The following is a 24,441-nucleotide window of genomic DNA, read 5'->3' on the forward strand; positions in this document are numbered from 1 at the left end:
AACTTTACACATAGAAACTTTATACATTCAAACTTTATGGATAAAAAAATTATGCATCAAAACTTTATAGATAGAAACTTCATAAATAGAAAATTTTATGCAAATGAGTTTATTAGAACTACTATTAAGAGCGTTAGTGCGTGGAATATTGTTCCGAGCGCCAAACATGCGTTAGCCCAGGCCCACCCCACCCCACATCCCGTCATCCCACTCCTACCGACCGGAGTAAATTGTTTACTCCGATCGGGTGCCTCTACCACCCACCTTTATTTGAGTAAACAATTTACTTCGATAATAAAAACAACTTCCCTGCTTTCGATCTCACCCCACGTCCCACATCATGCACCCACCATTATCGGAGTAAATGATTTACTACGATAAAAACAACTTCTCTGCTTTCGGTATATATTCTATTTTTCCCGTACCCAACCAACCACTCTCGCCCCCACTCCGTTTTTTCCTTTTTTTTTCGGATCTAAATTGATCCACTATCCTAGCCCACAGATCGGCGACACACCATGGAGGACGACGACGACACCGTGGTGGTTGATGGCGATGGGCGGCGAGCGGTGGCCGGCGGCGGTTGAGGTGAAGGCACTACTTCGGGCCTCGCTGCCGGACGCTAGGCAGCACCATAACCAGCAAGGAGGTGTTCACCTGAGCCAATAGCAACAACCAGCGGCTGCCCCACGTCGGCGACATTGATAGAACAAGCAAGTAAGGAAATGACACTCTGATTTGCATCTGCATACTCTCCTTCAACTTCACGCATGAAGCCCTAATTTTTTTTGCAAATCAAATTAACATGCAATCTCCAATATTACCTGATCTCAATTGATGGGCTGCACAGGTCCTACATTTGCACATCGTGCTCCATGTGACTAGCCACAGAGGATAGGATGGAGTCCACCGGTGATGGAGATTGTTTGCTATTTTTCTTTTGCTCGTCATCTGTATTGACATGAACGAGAATGTTTTTACATTTTTTTTGTGCTTGTTAGATGATGGATGGCTACTACTGCGCAACGTCAAGCTCAACTCTATACCACACCGCTAGATTCTTCCATGATTCCATGATGGATTTTTGGCTGAATCATTTTTTTTCTTTTCTAGTTTGATTCACTTGTGAGTAATTTTATCGCTTGTGTGTGATTGAGCCTGTAATTTTTTTCATTCATACGACTATTTTGTGATACAGATCAACAATACTCTTAGTACCAGTTTTTACTCTTATACTGTATATTGAACACATCAGTAAACATATTACTACACGGTGGCTATGAGATCATGGCTATATCGAGAGGAATGTGGTAATTGTTTTACTCGCAGACCATAAAATCTAAATAATATTGGTAAAAGAATTACTAGCGTTATAAGCTGGTAGTAATTATTTTACGACCATCTAGGTATGGCGTCATACGATGTGGAGACATTCATGCGAATAAATTTGTTACTTTAGAATGAGCAGATGTGGAAGGCTGGGAGTAAATGAAAAACTCCACGGAGTAAATTCGTTACTTTTAAAACGTGCGGAGATACTAGAAAAACGGAAAATTCGGAAAGAAAAACTAGACGGTAAATATTTTACTAAAACGCGAAAACAGAAAAACTATAGAGAATGAATAAATAACAGAAAAATCTGGATGGTTAATATTTTACCGGGACCATTGATGAAGCACAGATAAGATGGAAAAGAGAAAAAAACACGGAAGGTGGGGTGGTAAAAAACGAAAAAAACGACCCAAGAAAAGGTGGGATGCGGAGAAAGGTGGGGTGGTAAAAAACGGAAAAACCGGAAGAAGAAGGCGGTGTGCAGCGCTCGAATTATTATTCCGCGTTGTAGCGCGTGGAATAGCGCTACCGTGAATTTGTAACAAATTTAATAAAAATAAAAAATCCACATGGGCCTAGATTAGGCCACATGGCCTGCCTGCTCGATGGGCCTCCAGGAAGAAACAAAGAGATCCCATGATGAATCAAGACCATTCATGTATTTGCCAAAAAAAAAAAAAGGAAATTAAACAATCCCACACATATTTTGTCCTGCGAAAAAAGAACCTCAAATCTAATCGCGCGTGGCAAGCGCAAGCGATCGATCACTCATTAGCCATTAAGGATCCTTATGGCTGAAGAGCAAATCGAGAACACAACACCCATAAGGAAATGAATCTTCAAACAAAACTTCAGGATGACACGATGCCGAGAGCATCGTTGCGCCCATTCTCGAGGATCAGAACATGGTTTTCACCTAAAGAGACATCCATCATGGAGAGAGAGATTCCACGAGAACGCCCCAAGGGGGATGCGGCGCCCACAAGTGTCACTGTTGTCGGCCCAAACAGACTGGACTTTCGCCCATAATCTTCCTTCCCTCCCACGCCAACGTGCACCTGCCAGTATCAACAGTCACCATGAACTGAGCACCTTCAACATGCAATCACCACACCAGTGCCTCGCCACTGGCCAGCATCAAGTAGGAGCGTAACATCTGGTGCACTCAACTCCATCCACGTAATTGGGTTGGAAAAGAAGAGGGTGAAAGAGAAGAGTGGATCGCATCTCCCCTGCACTAGACCGCCACAAGGCCATCTTGTGGAAGGCGCCACCGCAACAGGTCTAGCGTCTGTGAAGAGTCCACCGCAGGCCTCAACGTCCACCTCATTGTGTTGCCACCACCGCGGCAAGGCATTCAACCTCACCACCACCTCAGGCCGCCAGTCCGTCTCGCCCTCGCCTCACCTCGTTGCCATTTGCCATCGCTGGATCTCCTGTAAGTCCAAAGCCCACGACACCACCAACCCGGTCGTTGTCGCCGCATCCTCGTCCCGCTACCTCCAGCCATGCTGCTCCAGACTCCCGTCAGCCTCCCCACAGCCGCCCCCATGGACGGCCTCTCGAAGACCTCCCGCCCAGCCCACGTCATCGGCAAAGCACAACAGCTCTCATCGTGAGCCTCCTCTTGGTGCTAAGAATTGCTCACCCCTCACCTCTGCAGCAACAACAGAGCAGCCCCACCACCACTGCTTATGTCACCTCCCTCGCCTTGAGCACCCTCCCGCCTACACCGTTGGCAATCCACAAGCTCGCATTGGCCTCCCGTTGGCCAACCGCCGGCAAAATCCAGAAGCTGGCTCGCTAGATCCGCCCTCATAGCCTAGATCTGACCCTCCATGACCCATTGTTTCAGTCCTCAATTGTCGAAAGCTGAGCACGGCCACCACCACCGTTTCGCTTTGTCGATCCTCGCTGTGGTGCCGCCGCCTCTCACCTGCATCTGATTCGGGCAATCCGCCTTGCCTTCTTTTCATCGCTTGTGGCTATCTACCACTAGTCGGCGATGCTTCTTGCAGCCCCGCCTCGCATCCCCAGACTCGCCCACGCTTGATCTGGTGTTCACCGTCGACGCGAGACCCGCAGCCGTCGTCCTAGCACACCGAACAGCTTACTAGCAGCTCACTCTAGCAGCGGCAGGGCAAAGGAGTAGGGAGGTGGGTGGTGGAGAGCATGGCTAGGGTTTGCCACCACCCAAGTCACTTGTCGCGGGAGGCAACACGGGGCTCTTAGCTCAAGACATGATTTATTTTTTTTTTTTGAAAAACAGCTGAACTATGCTAGGCTAATAGACCTCTGGAGCTGGCTAACACGCATGCGTCACTCTCTCTATATTTATATTAAAAGATGACAGAAGATACTTTTGAAAAAAATAGTTTTAACTGAGACAGCACGATTAGAACAGAATAGCAATTCTAACATGGAAATGAACAACAAAAATGTAAACAGAGCAGTTCTCATACTGTTAACACATCATGCATGCCCCAGAAAACCCATGAATGCTAATTTGCTCTAGGAAGCGAAATCGTGCGTGCGGTCCCAGGTCACAACAAGCACCGGTTAGGGTTAGGGTTTCGGGGGTGGGGTGGAAGGGGGAGGGAAGAGTGGCGATGAAGAGGCAGCGGTCTTATTTAATGGTGGTGGGTGGCAGACAAGGACGGGCGGTGAGGTGGCACCGCCACCGTTAGAGCGGCAAGGCCGGTAATGGGCAGTGGGCCAGTGTTGGTGGCTGGGGGTAAAGCGAAGCAAAGAGAAGGAAGAGGAGGCCAGCCGGGTAGGGCCACGCCAGCACGTTGATGCCTTTCGGCACTAGTGAGGCCGGGCGATGGCACAGTGGGGGTGGCGATGTAGAACAAACATACCTGGTATGTTAGAGCGAGCTCACCAAGGGGAGGAGGAGGGGGCTCACTTGAGAGGGGCCTTCGCTGGAGGAATGCCGCTTGACTGCCTGCCCTCTTCTCCGTTGAGGAGCTCGCCAGGGAGAGGAGGAGAGGACTCACCGATAGACCATCACTGGTGCCGTTGCCGGAGGGGAGCCGCTCGTCGTCATCATCGCTCCGTGCCTCCGCTCTGGTATCTCTGCTCGCGTTGTTTTGATAGAAATGTGGGAAAGAGATAAGGATGGGAGAGAATATTAAGGGATGGGAAGGTAGAGAGATAGGGGAGGTGGGCTGGGGGCTGGCTAATGGGCGGGTGACCGCCCTAGGCGATCACCCCCTATCCCCCTATACAGTATACACTACTCTCTTTCTTCCTCCTCTCCTTCTTCTCTTCCTACTACACCATAAATTTTTAAAAAATAAAAAACACAAAGTTGACAAAAATTATGTATAGAAATACTATATATAAAAAATTTGAATTCAAATTCAAATTTAAAACGGGTATGTAAACTTTTGACTTATAAAACTTTGGGTCTGTAAACTAATATTTGAATTCAAATTCAAATTTGAATCGGATATAATTCAAATTCAAATTTGAATCGGGTATATAAACTTTTGACTTATAAACTTTGTGTCTATAAACTTTAGGTGTATAAATTTTATATGTATAGAAATACTATATATAAAAAATATTTGAATTCAAATTCAAATTTGAATCGGATATATTTGATTTATAAACTTTAGGTCTCTAAACTTTAGATGTGTAAACTTGAGATATACAAACTTTAGGTGCATAAATTTACTAAAATAGGAAAGTAATGCGGTGCCAAAAAAGGAAACTACGTGGAGGAGAGGGGGGCACGCTAGGGCCTAGGGGCGATCGCTAGGGGTGATCGATCGCCCCTTAGCAATCTCGAGGTGGGCTGTGGGGTTAGCCGCGCGTGTGACTTAATTCCGTCGGTGCACACGCTAGCTAGGAGAACCTAGAAAACCACTCTAAAAATTGGGGCCGGGCTGATATTGAAAACTGCAACAGTATAATATTTTAGGGTTGAATAATCTCCAATTATGAAGTTCAATGTTTGATGACAAAGTTTTAAATTTTATGGTTATTTTATAATCTTATAAAGCTCAATATTGTAAAATAAGTATTTTTCCTTAAATATATTGTTATAGTTAATATATAGTTACTAGATGTAACTTAATTAGAAGTTTAGGACTTCAGCACATAATTTTAGAGCATGGCTATTACAGCACTACTACGCAACACGAAGTATGCATTCCCCAGAATCTGGTAAAAGGACTAGAAGCAACGAAATATTATAACCAATTATATATGTCACATGCAACGTGTGCTAATATTTTAAGAGAAACATGGTGATGAAAAAAAATAAGAGCATCCTTGCAGTTGCACGACGGAGGGAACAGGACAAATGGAGTATCGATAATATTTTTCTCAACAAACTTTTTTTAAAAAGTTTTTACTAAAAATAATCCGATCACTACATGCATCCTGATATACTGAATATGAAAGGCACTAAATTTTACATTTTTATGATACCTCCTGTACCTCCAAACCCAATTACCATGAAATTGCTCTCATCAATTTTTCAAGGTCTCCTAGATGCTTGCATGTCTAGTTTTATATACTTATTGGATGTGGCATGCTTGTATTAGATTATAGAAGTGCTAATAAATATTATATTTGCGTGTTGAGTTTTAGGTGTTTAGTAGGCATTAACTTTATAGAAAAAAAAAATCACGTACTCACACCTCTACCACCATATATGAGCTATACTTTTTCAATACGATCAAAAGCAAAATTAGAATTTCGAAGTGTATAGCTGAGATCTTTTGCAGCACCATATCTACATTACTGCTACTAACGGAGCCACATACGAGCAGTACTGCAGTTCGCTACTGTAAATGTAAATTAAAGGACATATATGTCCCAAAGCTGTATGACCATTAAAACTACAGTAGTCAAATTGGATAGGAACTGGAGACGACTCACCAGTCGCCACCGTCGCCAGACTACACTCCACACATGTAGTGATAAATTAAAGGCAAAATTTGCCACAGGACACATAAAAAACGTGTAATTGGCTGGGAGGCACCACAAAAACATGATACGGCTAATGGACACTAAAAAATTGTGTAATTGGCCATAGGACACCGGTCGCATTATTTTATTATTTCCGGGTCAAAAGAGGAGAGAAATTTTTCAAAATGGCGAGATTGCCCTTGGCGCCATCTCCCCCCACCCGAAATCACAAAAGTTTTATAGCTGCCGGCGATGTTGTTGACGGTGAGGTAACTGGCGCGGAGGCGGATGTGGTCGGGGAGGGACGGGAGGTGGAGGAACACGAGGCCTAGCAGGTCCGCCGAGAGAGCCTGCCAGCGTGGCGAAGGCTGCTACGCCGCCACCATCCTCCTCCTCCTCGTCGGTGCCGGCGGCGGCGGCGTGGAGCAACAGATAGCGCGGATGCGGACGTGGTTGGGGAGGGACGGGAGGTGGAGAGCACGAGCCCTCGCAGATCCGCCGAGAGATCCTGCCACGACAGCGAAGGCTGCTGCGCCGCCGCCATCCTCCTCGTCGTCGTCGGTGCCGGCGGTGGTGGCGTGGAGCGGCAGATGGCGCGGATGCGGACGTGGTTGGGGAGGGACGGAAGGTGGAGGAGGACGAGCCCTCACAGATGCGCCGAGAGATCCTGCCACGGCAGCAAAGGCTGCTGCGCCGTCGCCATCCTCGTCGTCGTTGTCGATGCCGGCGGCAGCGGCGTGGAGTGTGAGGAGAAGGTGGCCGCCAGTGTCGCCCCACCGCGCCTTCGAGGCCGCCGTGCCGTTCCAGGCGAAGTCAACAGGAAGGGAAAAGGAAGGAAAGAGAAGGGGCAATCCAGGCATTTAGAAAAATATCTCACCTCTTTTGACTTGGAAATAATAAAATAATACGACCGGTGTCCTATGGCCAATTACATATTTTTTTAGTGTCCATCAGCCGTGTCATGTTTTTGTGGTGTCTTCTAGCCAATTATACGTTTTTTGTGTGTCTTGTGGCAAATTTTACCTAAATTAAATCACGTCGATGTTTAACAACAGAGATATCATTGGAATATCAAACTGATCATCATTACTATCGTACACCCAGCCGGCCAGCCCGGATCACCAAATCGTACGTCCGACAACAACTACAATCATTAAACAAATCACCCTCGTGGATCGCGCGCATTCTGTCTCCATGATTACATTTCACCAATCTTACAGTTATATATACATATACACACACATCATCAGATATCCAACTCTTTTAAAAAAAAATCATCAGATATCCAACTCTTTCCAATAATCCGGCCATGTCAGAGGCGGTGCAGGCTGCTGCTGATGCTTCTTCTTCTTCTTCTTCTTCTTCTTCTTCTTCTTCTTCTCCGCTTCACATTGTGGTGTTCCCATGGCTGGCCTTCGGCCACATGATCCCCTTCCTCGAGCTCTCCAAGCGGCTGGCCAGCCGCGGCCACGCCGTCACCTTCGTCTCCACGCCGAGGAACGCCGCGAGGCTGGGCGCGATCCCACCGGCGCTGTCCGCCAACCTCCGCGTCGTGCCGCTCGACCTCCCGGCCGTCGATGGCCTGCCGGAGGGCGCCGAGTCGACGGCCGACGTCCCGCCGGAGAAGGTCGGGCTCCTCAAGAAGGCGTTCGACGGCCTCGCCGCGCCCTTCGCTAGCCTCGTTGCCGAGGCCTGCGGCGGCGGCAGCGCCGGTGATGGGGAAGAAGCCGCCGCTGGGTTTTCGAGGAGGCCTGACTGGATCATACTCGACTTCGCGCAGAACTGGTTGTGGCCGATTGCTGAGGAGCATGAGGTGAGCAAGAGAGAAAGAAAATGGCATGCACGTGCTTAATTAATTCCCATTTGCATGCTCGTTAATAAGCACATGATTAAAGATGCCTAGGGTAATGAGGACCCTTACTATGTCGGTAGGTTTAGGTGGATAGGTAATGAGGACCCTTATTTAGTAGTATAATTCTTTCCGTCCCAATTTACAAAGTACAACCAGTACTAACACAAATATTAAGAAAGAATTTAATCATCCTCTCGGTTGGATCACCTCGATACATGCTCGTAGTGTGATTGGGGGCTTGATGGTAGATGATTTAAAGCGAACTAAATTTAGCAGAGAAAGAGATCCTAGTTAATGTATAAATGTTTTCTACTATATTATGAGATGAAGCAAAAAAAAAAGTATTTGTGCCTTATATTTTGGGATAGATCAAGAGAATTGCATACATGATAGAGAGAAGCATATATGCCCGCCAGTACAAAATTGGATCCCTAATTGTAGTCTCTCTCTCATTTGTAGGCTAGACATCACATTTATATAAATGGAACAATATAAAAGAAAAAAAAGGGACATACACTTACAAAATTTCAGGAACCTAACTAATAGACAACCATTTCTATCTTTTGTGTCTTGCAAGATCCCATGCGCCGTTTTCTTCATCATTCCGGCCGCCATTGTGACCTTCATCGGTCCGAAGCAAGAGAACATCACTCACCCGCGCACAACGACGGAGGACTACATGGTTGCGCCACCGTGGGTCCCATTCCCCTCCACCCTCGCCTACCGGCGCCATGAAGCAGAGTGGATCGCTGCTGCATTCCAGCCTAACGCCTCTGGAGTGTCCGATGTTGACCGTTTGCTGGAAATGGAACGCTCCTGCTGCCGCCTTATCGTCTACCGTAGTTGTCCCGAGGCAGAGCCACGACTGTTCCCGCTCCTCAACAAGCTCTTCGCTAGGCCGGCTGTCCCTGCCGGTCTCCTCCTCCCAGCAGACATTGTTCATGATGAAGATGCCCCAAACACCACCTCTGACCAATCCTTTGTGTTAGCAATACAGTGGCTTGACAAGCAGCCAAATGGATCTGTCATCTATGTTGCTCTCGGGAGCGAGGCACCTATCACAACAAACCATGTACGCGAGCTCGCACTTGGACTAGAGCTCTCTGGTGTACGCTTCCTCTGGGCACTCTGTCCTCCGAGTGGCATCAACAGCCAAACTGGAACATTCCTCCCAAGCGGGTTCGAGTCACGTGTTGCCACACGTGGCATAGTGTGCACAGAGTGGGTGCCACAAGTGCGTGTGCTTGCACATGGTGCAATAGGCGCATTCCTAACACACTGTGGTTGGGGCTCCACCGTGGAAAGCTTTTGCTTTGGTCACCCTCTAGTGATGCTACCTTTTGTCGCCGATCAGGGCCTGATCGCTCAGGCAATGGCTGCAAGGGGGATAGGAGTGGAGGTGGCGAGGAACTATGACGATGGTTCGTTCTATAGGGATGATGTTGCAGCAGCGGTTAGGCGGGTGATGGTGGAGGAGGAGGGGAAGGTATTGGCAAGAAAGGCTAAGGAGGTGCATAGCATCCTCGGAGATAGGGCACGGGAGGAACAATATCTTGATGAGTTTGTTGGCTACTTGCAGCACTATAAATGACTATATATTGCTCTCGATGCACTTAAGACTATCCTATGTTTATATGTTCTCATGCCTATATTCTACTTCATCGTAAAGTCATATTTACTTCACCAATAGTGTTATTATCTCGCGATTCATTTTTTTCAATGACTCGTGATCTATTATTTGAATGCCATGGAAGTGTACTTCACCAAAATATACACCTCGAAGACGCCGTTGACCATGCATGCACCTTGAACTAGTGGCCACATGTAAGCCTCCAGGCAGTCATTCTGTGGATGGCCTTAAGCCGTACACACTACCCACGTGTTCCCTTGGTTGATGCAAACCTTGTACATTTCTATACTCTTCTTCACCACCCTACATAGTTATCTTCATGTTGTGTTTTGTCACTCTCCTCGGGTCTATCATTGGTACAATCGAACCATTCTTTGATGGGATGGTTTGGTTAGAGGGGGAGAAAGACAAAGAGAGATCGGGGCAATAGACCTGTTCTCTATTCAATCCCTTGATTGCTTGTTGTTAGCACAGAGTGATGGCGAGAACAGGTGGCATGTTCCTCCTATGTCCGGGTGTGGGGCCCATGGGGCCCCATCAGCAACTCCGCCGCTTATAATGGTAGGTTCAAGGGCATACCACGTGGCAAACATTGAACACACTCAAGGCGCCAGCTCTAGCCGTCCCCAAGCACCGCCACACCTTAACTCTCGACGAGCGATTCCTTGGGTGGCCACGAGCTGGGTATGCTGCCTCGCTTCATCCTCCGGGTGGGAATGGACAGCGTTGAATCAGGTGTGCTACCACACGTCGGCTCTCGGGTAGGCTCTGTGTTCCTTCAGTAGACGCAAGTCTTATGTGTCTTCACACTCATTTTGGCCTTATATTCTAACTTGTGCTTTCGTCTAAACACTCTTTCACAGGCTAAGATAGTTGGACCGATGCAAGGACCTTTATCCTGGCACTACCGATATCGACCTATTGGGGTACCTATATACCTGTGATTAGGGTTGAAAGTGATTCGGATAGTTCCGTCCGACCAGACTTTTTTGGGATTCGGATAGTTTCGATCGGATATATATGGAAATTTTAATATTTTTTTTCGGGAATAAAAACGAATATGATATATGTGATATCCGTCGGAATCGGATAACGGTCGGATAATATCCGGTATTTTCCATCGGATATCAGGTATTCTTATGAAAAACATGTTTTTCTTTTCTCTACTTAGGTGGAACAAAACAAACCATATGAAAAAGATATAAGGAATAGCAATTAACGTACAAACAAATGGAAAATTTCAATTCTAAAAAATAACCACTCAAATTTTCAAAAACTTTCAATTCAATTCTGAAAATTTTAATAACTTTTAATTCAAAAATTGAAAAGTTTCAGTTCTAATTCAAAACTCTCAACTCAGATTTAAAAAATTCAACTCAAGCTCTAGAACATTTAATTCAATTTCGAAATTCTCAACTCCAATTGAAATGTTCAGCCCAAAATTTAAAATATTCAACCAATTTTCAAAAATTTCAATGTGCCTGCGAAAATTTCAGTGATACACATGAATTTATTTGTTTCATGATAACATAAATTTGTATTGAAAGTAAACACAATATTTTCTATCTCCCCCTTGCCCTTACAAATAGAGATAAAATTTGAAAATGTTGATGTTTTGTTTTTGAAAACTAATGGCTACATCTCTTCCTCGATTTAAGAAGCATACTTTGAGGGGTCTTGATATTTCGATAATTATTCGTTACCGTATTCGTTTCGATTCGTATTCGCTCCGTATCTGTATTCGATAATATTCGATTCCGTTTTAATATCCGGGTTTCCGATTCCGATTTCGATTCCAAGAAAAAAAAATGAAAACGAATATGATAGAGCTAGTTTCTGGCCGTGTTCGATCCGTTTTCATCCCTACCTGTTATGCTGACAATTTTAATCCATCATTAACAAATTGTTTGTTTTTATCAACTTAAACATCATAAAGATCTTAACTCTCATATCCAGTCAGTGACTCAGTGTATACGACTGCCAAGAAGATGGACTAGGAACCATTATATTGCAACCAAAGTTAGCTGGTTGTATCTCAAGAGTTAGAGATTGGCCCTGCTTTGCAATAGAAAAGTACGGATATCAACTACCAAAGTAGCCATTAGCCAAACCATTCAACAGCCTACGGACACATTAGCAATACCGATAATATAGAGTCGGGTGGGGACTAGGGAGACATGAATCCAAATCACCTATTACAGGCAGGGTCACAGATTGACTCACAAACGAGATCAAAGTTCAGATCGCCAACGCGCAGGTAGGCGGCGATCGAGCAAGCAGAGGAGAGCGCGCGGGTGCGGGCAGCAATGGAGCGGCGCATGCTCAAGCATAGGCAGGCGGTTAGCAAGCGGAGGAGCGTGCACGAGAAAACCGACGTCGAGCAAGCGAAGGATCGAGCAACACGAGCTCAGGAGAAAACGAGGAGCAACGTGGATTCGCATGCAAGTGATCTGCGAGCAGGTAAAGGGGAGTGCGTGAGAAAGTCGGCGGCGAGCATAAGCAGAGGCATGGGCTCGCAAGCAGGTAGAAGAGGAGCGGCGGCGACCGATGGCTGACGGGCAGGATCACGAGCAGGCGGGGTGGGCGGAGGAGCTTGACGATGACCGGAAGGAGCAGGTGAGCGGCGGGCCAGTAAAAGTACTCGGTGATGGCCGGAAGAGCGGGTGAGCAAGCCGACAGGCGAGCAGGTGGACGACTATTGATGACCAGTGGTAGGCGGATGAGCGGCGATGACTGGCGCGCGGGCACGCGGGCGAACGATGGACGGGCGAGAGGACGAGCGAGTAGCGGCGCGGCGCGGGCACACGTCGTGCGCCCATCAAAGTGGGTCGAGATAATCCACTCGATTTTGATGGATGCTTTGAACCCGGATTTATAAGGAATGTTTCCATCTGGTGGGTTCAACTCAAACCATACGTACCTCAAATTACCAAACGCGCAGTGAATTTTGTTTTCCATTCTCTCTTCTCTCTATTTTTTTGGAAATTCATACTGCGGTCCAAATTTCAACAATTTCGTTTGGTTTACCTGGCTGTATAGATGGCAATATGGCCCAAGGCTCGACGACCTGGCCCAAAGCACGGCAATTAGGCCCGGCCCAAGTACGGCACGCCGGGCCATGCCTGGGCTGCTCCCGCAACATAGCGGGCCAGCACGGCCCGACAGGACTAAATAAAAATAGTTGAGGGACCATCATAGACTTAATTCAGCCATTTGAGGTACAGCCCAAAGACATGAGGTATATAAAATAGACTTATTCCAGCTATATAAGACTCAGGCCAAAGACATGAGGGAGGAATAGTTAACTTATTTAATAGAGAAGCACGATGGGCTATCGTGCCTTCGAGCCCGCCCGGCATGGCCCGAGTCTTAATGGGTCGGGCCTAGGCCGGGGGTGCAACCCGTGGGCAGGCATAGCCCGGCCCGGTGTGTTAGTCGGGCCATGCCGGCCAAACTAGCTTCGGCCCAGGCCGGTCGTGCATAGGACGTGCCAGGCCAGGCGGCCCATTTGGCCGAGGGGAAATGATAAACGGGCCTAAATTTACCCACCCAAAGTGCTAATTTGATTAAACTGGTTGACTATAGACATCGCAAAGACATTGGAGTCAACAGTTATACAACTTTTCATCAATTTTGGCTAGAGTTTCACAAATAGAATTCAAGAAATTTGTGTTTTATGTTTCTATTGGTGTTAGTAGTGGTATGTGCCTCTGTCAGTTTAGATGTGATCTTTATGACTTGTTTAAGGTGTGATTGTATTTGGATCATGTTTTGTAATAATTGGCTATACCTCTGTCAGTAAAGATCGGGATTCTATTCTATTATCTAAAAATAGCGAAGACCTTAAATGGCCAAAAATTTGGAATTTTGTTTGACACATGGGTAGGCGTTAGCGGGCTAAACTTTGGCCCACACGAATGTGTAACGGGCTAATAATTTCAGCTTGCCTAAGGGCATCCACATTGTTGCTTTTTAGCCGGTAATAAGCAATACATGCTCTCTTCCTACCCGGTAGGAAGCATTGTGAGAGTGGTAAAGAGTTAAAACCTGGTCATACAGCTACTACCGATGAACAAGAGATAAACAATATTATTTGTTCAGTATTTCTGACAGAACTCGCGAGAAGGAGTCACGTAGCAGTCACGGGAATTTTACTATCGGTGATTTTTTTTAGCTGGGCCCACCTTATTCCTCTCCAACGCGCATAAACAATGTTAAAGGGTGCGATGGTTTAATACCGTCTGACCCCTTGGCCCACAGTATTGCCAAAGTCGGCAACTAACATTGCGCTTGCCCTAATGCGTTAGTGCCAAAATTGGCCCATGTAGCAATATTTAAACAAGTCGGAAAAACTTTAAACGGAAACTAGTAGACTAGCTATACAACTTGGACCATAAATCTCCTCAAAACTTTCAGATAACTTAGTACGATAGTGATGTAATAAATTATAACAAATGTAGTTACATTTTAACTTAAAAAAATTAGGGGCTCTCGGAGTATTATCTCCATCCCAAAATAAGTTCATTTTTCACTCATCACACATATATTAACATAAAAACAAAAATATTAGAATATCCCTACTTTATCAAATCGCAATCAACTATTGGTCACTCTATCTACTCTCAATAATATTATTCTCTATTTTTACAAACTACCCCTCCGTCCGAGGTGTGATTTTTTTTTTTTTTGACAGAGTAGTACGATGCAATGATTAATTTTAAAAAAATTATTTTGGAATAAATTGAAGGGGTGTAAAAATGAATTTAATATGAGACAGAGAAGTTAGATCCAATACAATACAATATTACAGTGGTGTCAGTTGATGTACAAACGTCTGACACATTGTTTTCAAAAAAGAAAGAGGAAGAAGACATATACAAATTCATTGACCGAGAACGATAGCACGCATCACATCAGCATCTACACGGATAGCCAAAGATGGCGATCAATGGCGTCGCCGGCGCCGGCGCCGGCGACGTCGACGTCGACGTAGATGCATCAGCACCTCCACCTCCTCTCCACCTGGTGATGTTCCCGTGGCTGGCGTTCGGCCACCTCATCCCGTTCCTCGAGCTCGCCAAGCGCCTGGCGGCGCGTGGCCACGCCGCCGTCACCTTCCTCGCCACGCCGCGGAACGCCTCCCGCCTCGCCGCGCTCCCGCCGGAGCTCGCCGCCTACGTCCGCGTCGTCTCGCTCCCGCTTCCGGTGGTCGATGGCCTGCCGGAGGGCGCGGAGTCGACGGCCGATGTCCCGCCGGAGAAGGTGGAGCTTCTCAAGAAGGCGTTCGACGGCCTCGCCGCGCCCTTCGCCGCATTCCTCGCCGACGCCTGCGCCGCCGGAGACCGGGAAGGACGACCAGATCCTTTCAGCAGGAGGCCCGACTGGGTCGTCGTCGACTTCGCCCACGGCTGGCTCCCGCCCATCGCCGACGAGCACCGGGTGCCGTGCGCCTTCTTCTCCATCTACTCGGCGGCGGCGCTCGCGTTCCTCGGCCCGAAGGCGGCGCACGACGCGCACCCGCGCACCGAGCCGGAGGACTTCATGTCGCCGCCGCCGTGGATCACGTTCCCCTCCACCATCGCCTTCCGCCGCCACGAGGCCGCGTGGGTCGCCGCCGCCGCCTACCGGCCCAACGCCTCCGGCGTCTCCGACATCGACCGGATGTGGCAGCTGCATCAGCGGTGCCACCTCATCGTCTACCGCAGCTGCCCCGACGTCGAGGGCGCCCAGCTCTGCGGCCTCCTCGACGAGCTCTACCACAAGCCCGTCGTGCCCGCCGGCCTCCTGCTGCCGCCCGACGCCGCCGGCGACGACGACGACGGCCACCGCCCGGACCTGATGCGGTGGCTCGACGAGCAGCCGGCGAGGTCGGTCGTCTACGTGGCGCTCGGGACGGAGGCGCCGGTGACGGCGGACAACGTCCGCGAGCTCGCGCTGGGGCTGGAGCTCGCGGGCGCGCGGTTCCTCTGGGCGCTGCGCGACGCCGGCGAGCGGCTGCCGGAGGGGTACAAGGCGCGCGTCGCGGGTCGCAGCGTGGTGGAGGCGGGGTGGGTGCCGCAGGTGCGCGTCCTGGCGCACGCCGCCGTCGGCGCGTTCCTGACGCACTGCGGCTGGGGCTCCACCGTGGAGAACCTCCGGTTCGGCGGCCTCCCGCTGGTGATGCTGCCGTTCATCGCCGACCAGGGGCTCATCGCGAGGGCCATGGCGGACAGGGGGCTCGGCGTGGAGGTGGCGAGGGACGACGACGGCGACGGCTCGTTCCGCGGCGAGGACGTCGCGGCGGCGGTGCGGCGGGTGATGGCGGAGGAGGAGGGGAAGGTGTTCGCGCGCAACGCAAGGGAGATGCAGGAGGCACTCGGCGACGGCGAGCGGCAGGATCGCTACGTCGACGAGCTTGCCGAGCGGCTGCGTCGTCGCCGGAGTTTGGGCTGAACGCCGCCGCCGCGGCGGCGGCGGCGCGCGCGATAGCTCCATCACGATTCACGAACTACGTCATCACGCATCGTATTCTTTTCGCGAAGTATTTGCTTTGAAAATTTTTGTGATGGAATAAATTCGCGATGCAAATTTGGAAGTGAACTGAACAAACGATATCAGACTAAAAAACTTGTGTAAAATAGTTTATCTACCACCCAGAATAGCATATGAACCAGGTTAATGTTTTCGATGAAAGCTGATCGATAGATGCAAATTTTGGAGTTTTCAACGTGTGGCGGAAGTATATTCCAAGTGAAATTTCTAAATGGTTTTTGGGAATTCAAATCAAAACAGTAATTCAACCGAAATTTGTCGAATTTTGGTGAAAATTGTCGTACCGCCGGTTCAGGACCTCAATTGAAACAGTGAGCCATATGAACCCAATGCATGAATGCATTTCAAATAGGATACATACCTTTTTTATTTGGGTGAATGTTTTTGTGCTTACTTCAAATTACCCTAAAAATTTTATGGCCATAAAATAAAATGTGCAAAGCATGACACGTTATAAAAAAAAATTGGACCCATGCTTCTGCGTAGTCCAATGCCCATCCGTCATTTTTTTTTTTCACTAGCTCTTAGACTTGCAAAATCTGTTCTTTGAAAATGTAGCTAAACTAGCCTGCAGAACTTGCAGTGTCCTACGCGGCTAGCGAAATTGATGAAAAATTGGTAACTTATCATAACATATCTGCACTACTGATTTTCCTCAGCCAAATTTAGGGTCCTAACTCCAGCGAGGAATCTGTTTAAAACTCCAGCCAAATGGCCCTGTTTAGTTTCCAAAAACTCTCTCAAAAATATCACATCAAATTTTTGGACACATACATAAAGTATTAAATATAAATAAATTAAAAAACTAATTGCACACTTAGGGAGAAAATCGTGAGACGAATCTTCTAAGCCTAATTAGTTCATAATTAGCCAAAAATGCTACAATAACCCACATGTGCTAATAACGGATTAATTAAGCTCAAAAGATTCGCCTCGTGGCTTCCAAGCGAGTTATGAAATTAGTTTTTTCATTTGTATCTGAAAACCCCTTCCGACATCTGGTCAAACGTCCGGTGTAACACCCAAAAATTTTCATTTTGCGAACTAAACAGACCCAGAATATGGAAAATGGCATTCAAATGTTCCTCGAGTGATGCCGGCTGGAACAATAAGCCAATGAAATGACTAGCAAACAAATACTGCTCTGATTATTGGAACAAATACTGCTCTGATTATTGGAATAGTTGAAGCAATCACTAGCAAATGCTTTTAGCTTTAGCATTGCATGGTAAACTAACATGAATACTTTGCCAGTGGATATGAAAGAGGTAAATAAACATACACAGGCAGTAAAGCATCGATGCGAAATGAAACAGTAGAAAGGAGAAATTAATAAAAGAGGCCCCATTAAAAGATGAGTTCACAATTCGCAGATAAAAAAACACAAGCAATCCCTAGTACAGTACACAAAAAAGGAAAAATCAACACCAGACTGAAAGAGAACCGCCAATGATGAAGGCGATGCCACACCATACTATCATCAAAAGGCAACTCAAATTTCAAATTTCCATGTCACCAAAAGGGAGGCCAATAGAGCACGATTGTTTCAAATTTCAGTTCTCATGACAGCTCTGGATCAGGATCAGTCCCAAGCACTAGAAAAACCTTGCCCGCCACCTCCATAGCTGCTACCGCCACCATAGCCGCCTCCACCGCCACCACCACCATATCCGCCACCTCCATAACCTCCACCTCCACCACCATACCCTCCACCACCATACCCTCCACCACCACTGCCTCTGTCTCGTCGGAAGTCCCGGCCACCAAACCTAGCACCACCACCTGACCTGCGGTTTCTCCCACCGCCGCCTCCAAACGATGAACGGGCAGCATACCTCTCAAGCCATTGAGGAACCTCCTGGTTAGCCTCCTGCATGAGCTCACTCAGCGGCCTTGCCAGTGGGGTGTTGCTCTCGTTGAAAAATGCAGTTGCCAGACCAGATTTCCCTGCACGCCCTGTCCTTCCTATCCGATGGACATAGTCGTCTATATCATTTGGGAGGTCAAAATTAATGACGTGGGCAACATGAGGTATATCCAGTCCACGAGCAGCAACATCAGTTGCCACGAGGATGGGAGTTGCTCCACTCTTGAAGGATCTCAGGGCATACTCTCTTTCCTGTATAAAGAACAGATGGTATCATGTTCAACCCAGACCTTGCAGAAGCCATAATACGAGGATAATGGCATCGTATAACAGTAGATGTTTCATGGCAAATGTAAATGTTTCAGAAAGCATACATGCACAGTACAATGTATCAGTATTTGTTGACCCTTGTAATCCAGAATGGCTACAGAAAAAAAGGGGTCTTCGTGAAGATGTATTGCTGGGAGATGTATGATGGAAGTATGATGTGATCATCATCATACACCACATGCAAATGCAGAGACTCGATTTGAATTACTGATTTGGTAGGTATATTAACCTTTTTCATTACATATTTTGAGATACCCTGAGTGTACATATGGTGAACTTTATTAAATTAAACAAACATGCAATGACATCCAAGACTTATCTAAGTGAACAAGGCAGTGTTGCCATGGTAATATTTTCAAATATCTTTATACAGCTTCTGCCATACACTGACATATAACTATAAGGGCATGTTTGGTAGAGCTCCAACTCCTAAATTTAGTTCCAGGAGTTGAGTCTGGAGTGGAGTTGTGGAGCTGCCTAAACCCAGCTCCACCTCTCTAGTTCATTTTGTGAGAGAGCTCCACCCAACTCCACTCCCAGTTTAGGTGGAGCTAAGGGCCTGTTTGGCACAGCTCCAGCTCCACCCCTCCTGGAGCTGGAGCTCAGCCAAACAGTTTCAGCTCCACCTAAAATGGGAGTGGAGTTGGGTGGAGCTCTCTTACAAAATGAACTGGAGTTGTGGAGCTGGGTTTAGGCAGCTCCACAACTCCACTCCAGACCCAACTCCTGGAGTTAAATTTAGGAGTTGGAGCTGTACCAAACAGGCCCTAAAACTGTTTGGCTGGACTCCAGCTCCAAGAGAGGTGGAGCTGGAGCTGTGCCAAACAGGCCCTAAGAATACACTTCTGTATGCAAGCAAGTCAAAGCAAAGCCACACCTGTTGTGTTCTGTCTCCATGAATGCTAGTTGCTGGGAACCCATTGTTATAAAGCCAGTTCTCCAGGGCATCAGCTCCCCTCTTTGTCTCCACAAAGACCAAGGTAAGAGCTTGCTGAAATAATGAGTGAAACACAAGAAATTATTAAAAATGTGTCAACAAGTATGAAAACAATATGATTTTAGAATAGCCAACGGGATGCCTTGTGTCATATATACACACTAAATCTATGAATTTTTATTAAAATAACAGATCAACAAAGCCTGAAATACACAGTACCTTCCCATGTGTACCATTTGCCCTTTGTGCATGAAGAAGGTCCATGAGGTAGCTTCTTTTGTCAGCATCAAGGACAAACTCAACCCTCTGGACAATTAAATCAGTACTTGAACCAACTCTCCCGACAGCAAGAAATATGTAATCGGCGAGGAAATCTGAAGCCATTCTCTGCATCAGTAAATCATTGGGCGATTAGTGTAATCCTTGTATTTTATGCAGGCACAGTAACAACAACACTAAGTTAGATGCTGGTAGCTTTATGCAGGAACCATGCCCCCAAAGGGAAAATACTGGTAACTTTGGAACGATTAACATTTGTCAGATCATGGTAGGTTTTCACTGCTAACCAAACAAAAATTTGTGAGCTTGGTTCAAAAACTTTCGGGACTAATGAACTAACCGCAGAGAAAACAAAAAGGATGCATTTTTCTAACATGCACATGTTAGAACTAGATCCAATCACTTTAAAGATGTACAACGTTTTAAGCATATGAATTTGATGGTCATTGTGGAATCGCAATATGAAAATACAAAAACCATCTGTAAAACAAAGAGTAAATTTCACAAAACTACAAATACTATGACCAAATTATCACAAAACTACAGATTTAACTCAGTGTATCACAAAACTACACATTTAACACCAAATATATCACAAAACTACACATTTAAGATGAAGTGTCACAAAACTACATGTTTAGTAGTAACTAAATTATCATAAAACTACAGGTTTAGAACCAATTTAATCACAAAGTAATAATGTTTATAGCTCCACCATAACAATGGTGCTAGGGATTTAAACTCCAAACGTTGTAGTTTTGTGATAAGTTCAATATTAAATATGCATTTTTGTGATACTTAACCTAAAATCTGCAGTTTTGTGATAAATTTGGTGCTAAATATGTAGTTTTGTGATACAACTCCTTAAATCTGTAGTTTTGTGATAATTTGGTCAAAATACCTGTAGTTTTGTGAAATTTACTCTAAAACAAAATATGCAAACATTCATAGAGAACTAAAATACAACATATGGATCACTATTCAAGGGAATAAAACTCCCAAAAATGATTAACATTAGAAAACAGAAATCTGCAATCAAATTCAGTGATGCGATCGAATAGCAGAAAGCCAGACTAGGGAAAGAAGCGAACCTGTATCTCCTTTGGAAATGTAGCACTAAACAACATCGTCTGCCTCTCTCCACGTGGAGGCATGTCCATCTGCTCAACTATTTTACGTATCTGGGGCTCAAATCCCATATCAAGCATTCTATCAGCTTCATCAAGAGCTAAATACTTTATCATCTGCAGTGAGACTCTAGCCCTCTCCAACAAATCCATTAAGCGGCCAGGAGTTGCCACAAGGATTTCAACACCTCTTTCTAACTCCCTCAGCTACAAAAACAACCATACACTTTACTTAGTACAATATCCAATTACATGGAAAAAAAACATTTTAAGACCCATTCCTAGCATTCAAATGTCAGCTTATACCTTTTATATTTGTATTTCTTGTTCTGTCAAGCATACACAAGTTTATGTTACAAAAAGTTCCCACTTGAATTATTGCAATAATAAGAAGAATTTATGTTATTTAGTTTGCTACATATATAGTATTCTTTAGTTTTGTTCAAGGTATGTTTGCTCTCCTTGGATCTCAAGTTTCATCAAGATTGGATTTTGTTAAACCCAATTTAGAGCCTAGCAATTTAAAAACAGATACTCGAATATGTCATTTCATAACTACATTTCATGAACTTGTCACAATGTTGCCTCTCTACCAACTAAATCGGGATTACAAATTCTGGGCAAGCGGCCCAATTCATTTGCCACAACTCCATTTGCCATATAACTGTGGCAAGCCACACAAAGTGTGGCTAACAATTTGATGGCCACAACTATGGCAAACTTTGGCTAGAAAATGAGAGTATGATGCGTGGGCCAATGTGCTAATAAAGTATAGCTTGACTCAATTGTGGCACTCAATCAAATACTAACCTAAGAATTTGTGGCACGCATAAGGTTTGGTGTGACAAACTGTGGCCACCAACAAAAAAGCCCCTTAAAGCACAGGCCACAAGGTTTGCTTTGCCAGTACAACTATGATGTTTACAAATGAGGGCCTTGCACTAATATTCTATTCTTTTTTATCGTAGCAGATTGTGACACGTGAACTTGCTAAAGTATTCAGTTCTCTTAGATGGCACGATTTAAAATTTTAAGCCGTGGATGTAAATGCATCATATCAGCAAATGTCCAAGTAAAGCAGAAAATGTGTACAATCCTCTTGACAAGGCAAAGCATGTGAAACTCAGGTATGCACAGACCAAAATACAAGGCATTACGGTTGAAACGTATCATAGACTAAATAGACACAAACCTGCTGAGTAATTGGCGCTCCTCCGTATGCAACGACCACTTTAACACCAGTCTGGTATGCAAACTTCCTTGCTTCTTCATGGATCTATGGAATGAAATATCGCAAGCGAATCAACCAAAATAATAAAAGATAGTTCTGCAAATAATACAAAGAGGAACACAAGGTTCAGTCGGACATACTTGGACCGAAAGCTCACGAGTGGGAGATAGGATTAGTGCAAGAGGATATGCGGTCCTGGAACCCCGTGACCTGGGGGGTGGCCTTGACCTCATGATTCCACTGATGATAGGGAAACAAAAGGCTGCTGTCTTTCCAGATCCTGTTTGTGCACAGGCCATGAGATCCCGTCCTGCAATGGAGATTGGGATGGCATAACGCTGCACTGGTGTCGGCTTCACATATTTGCACCTTCTGATATTCTCATTCAGCGCGTCACCCAAATCAATCTCCGCAAATGTATTGGCTGGTGGGGGCACATCATGGCCACTTGTCTCAACAGGGATGTCTTCATAGGCTTCAAAATTGATGCCAGTGTTCTCGCCCTCAAAGTCAACTTCCGCAGCCTCACTATTGGCAAAAGGATCCGGTTCACGGTCTCTTCGGTCCCAACCCCCAGGGCGGGAGTTCCATGCACCACCGCCACCACCACCTCCTCCACCGCGGCCACCAACACCAAAGCCCTGGCGAGAACCACCTACGCTCCCACCACCACCACCACCATTCACAATGCCCGCCCAGCGAGGGCCACCAACCACACCAGGCTGGCCAACAGAAGGCTGCGCGGCGGGGGCGGCGGCCGAGGGCAGCGCGCCAGCTTGCGCCGGCGCTGCAGGAGCAGCTTGGCCGCGGAGGTGCGGGGGAACGTATGAGCTGCGCGGGAGGCGCGAGTTGCCGTGGTTAGCAGCAGCCGCGGGCGCCGATTCCTCGGCGTTCGCAGCTGAGTCAGCCCATGAAGATCGCATAATTTAGCGCACAAGGCCCGTTGATGAGAACGCACCACTCGATCACTGAAACAAACCACATCATTAGCTAACTAATTATTTTATTTATTCAAAACAAACTAAAACAACTGTCATTATTAGTACTAACGCTAACGCAACGAGGAAAACCTAGCTTAGCTTCCAGATCTACAAGAGAGGATAAGTCCTAGGGTAGAAGAACGAGAGGGCGCGGGTGCTCACCGGAGGCGGAAGCAGCAGGACGACGGAAACCCACGGCTCCTCTACTCAGCTCGCGGCGGGATGGGTGAGGGGATCGGCGAAGGCGGCGGGGTGGCGAAGTGGCGAGGAGGAGACGGGGGAGTAGAGGAGGGGGAGTGGTCGGAGGGCGAGGGGAGTATGCGGCGGAGGGAGGGAGGCAGTAGCAAGAGGCGGCGGCGGCGGCGGAGCGAGGTGGGGGGTGGTGGAGATCGGCGCGTCGGCGGCGAAGGCGGCGGGGGGGAAGGGAAGGGGAGACGAGACGTGGGGGAGAGGGGAGGGGACGGGGGAGAGGGGAGTAATAAGGCCGGAGGAAGCGCAAGGAGTCAAGAGGCCCATTAGTGGTATGGGCTTTTCTTAGCCACCTTTTTGCCCGGCCTGCCCCAAGCAGTACAAGTTTTCGTCCAGTTGTATAGTCCAGAAAAGGAATAAGTTCATTTCAGGTCCTTCAACTTGATACCGAATCCCACTTTCGTCCTTGAACCGAAAAACAAGATACAATCGGTCTCCTAACTTACAAAATCTGTGCAAACGAGATCCTTTGACAGTAGTGTCCCTGGTTTTGGCTGACGTGGCTCCTACATGGCTAATTTGACTAAGTCTTCTTCCCACGTGGCATTGGCATAGCGCTTACATGGCAATTTGATCTGGAAAATAATAATAAACCATAGGCCCATGTGTCAGCTGCACCAAAAAATAATTAAGAATGGTGGGGCCACGAGGGCCCCACATGTCATTCTCACTCCCCTCTTCTCTCTCCTGGGCGGTCTTCTTCCTCCTCTCCCCCCATCTCCCTTCATCTCCCTCCCATCTCCTCTCTCCGGGTGTAGGATCGAGATGTCGACTAGAGGGGGGGTGAATAGGCGATTTAAAACTAAATAACACCTAATCAAATCTAACCTAAGTTGCTAGGCTTGGTGAGGGTGAACTCTAACTAAGCAACTAAGTTATGTTTTGCAAACCTAGGGTGATAGTGGCTCAATTATATCTCTAGGAAAGTAAATCACGCTCCTATGTCGATGTTTTGCAATCCTAGGGTGATATGATCTCAAGTGTGCCTCTAGAAATGTAAATTGCACAAATGTAAATGCGACAATCAAATGAGACAATGAGACAAAAGATTTTTCACCGAGGTTCGGAAACTCGCCGGTTTCCTACTCCCTGTTGAGGCGAGCCCAACTCCACCGCTCAACCACAAAGCCACCGCACGCCCCCTTCGTCAAGAGGTGGGCAAGGCGGGAGTCG

General features: G+C 46.8%; 3 protein-coding genes across 3 annotated transcripts; 2 read left to right on the top strand and 1 right to left on the bottom strand.

The window, feature by feature from the left end:
- The first annotated feature begins 7,539 nt into the window (after window positions 1-7,539).
- On the top strand, window positions 7,540-10,486 carry LOC127778828 (UDP-glycosyltransferase 91C1-like). Its single transcript, XM_052305464.1, has 2 exons — window positions 7,540-8,068; window positions 8,685-10,486. The coding sequence occupies exons 1-2, from the start codon at window positions 7,565-7,567 to the stop codon at window positions 9,696-9,698; spliced, it is 1,518 nt and encodes a 505-aa protein (XP_052161424.1). The 5' UTR covers window positions 7,540-7,564; the 3' UTR covers window positions 9,699-10,486.
- Window positions 10,487-14,633: 4,147 nt separating this feature from the next.
- Window positions 14,634-16,578, top strand: LOC127779850 (UDP-glycosyltransferase 91C1-like). The gene has a single exon (XM_052306769.1). The coding sequence runs from the start codon at window positions 14,676-14,678 to the stop codon at window positions 16,167-16,169; it is 1,494 nt and encodes a 497-aa protein (XP_052162729.1). The 5' UTR covers window positions 14,634-14,675; the 3' UTR covers window positions 16,170-16,578.
- Window positions 16,579-17,571: 993 nt separating this feature from the next.
- Window positions 17,572-23,463, bottom strand: LOC127779025 (DEAD-box ATP-dependent RNA helicase 52B). The gene is made up of 7 exons (XM_052305686.1): window positions 23,182-23,463; window positions 22,180-23,007; window positions 22,001-22,084; window positions 20,773-21,015; window positions 19,622-19,789; window positions 19,343-19,456; window positions 17,572-18,387 (listed from the first exon to the last, which is right to left on the bottom strand). The coding sequence occupies exons 2-7, from the start codon at window positions 22,960-22,962 to the stop codon at window positions 17,851-17,853; spliced, it is 1,929 nt and encodes a 642-aa protein (XP_052161646.1). The 5' UTR covers window positions 22,963-23,007; window positions 23,182-23,463; the 3' UTR covers window positions 17,572-17,850.
- Window positions 23,464-24,441: the final 978 nt, after the last annotated feature.

The sequence above is a fragment of the Oryza glaberrima genome, chromosome 7, assembly GCF_000147395.1.
Source record: "Oryza glaberrima chromosome 7, OglaRS2, whole genome shotgun sequence".
Classification (NCBI taxonomy): domain Eukaryota; kingdom Viridiplantae; phylum Streptophyta; class Magnoliopsida; order Poales; family Poaceae; genus Oryza; species Oryza glaberrima.

Bases quoted from the DNA above. Each gene is read 5' to 3' on its own strand.
- LOC127778828 (XM_052305464.1), top strand. From the start codon at position 7,565: ATGTCAGAGGCGGTGCAGGCTGCTGCTGATGCTTCTTCTTCTTCTTCT. The intron at 8,069-8,684 runs GTGAGCAAGAGA...GTGTCTTGCAAG, and splicing joins CGATTGCTGAGGAGCATGAG to ATCCCATGCGCCGTTTTCTT.
- LOC127779025 (XM_052305686.1), bottom strand. From the start codon at position 22,962: ATGCGATCTTCATGGGCTGACTCAGCTGCGAACGCCGAGGAATCGGCG. The intron at 22,085-22,179 runs GTATGTCCGACT...TTCATTCCATAG, and splicing joins CTCGTGAGCTTTCGGTCCAA to ATCCATGAAGAAGCAAGGAA. The intron at 18,388-19,342 runs GTGTGGCTTTGC...TTCTTTATACAG, and splicing joins ATGGAGACAGAACACAACAG to GAAAGAGAGTATGCCCTGAG.
- LOC127779850 (XM_052306769.1), top strand. From the start codon at position 14,676: ATGGCGATCAATGGCGTCGCCGGCGCCGGCGCCGGCGACGTCGACGTC.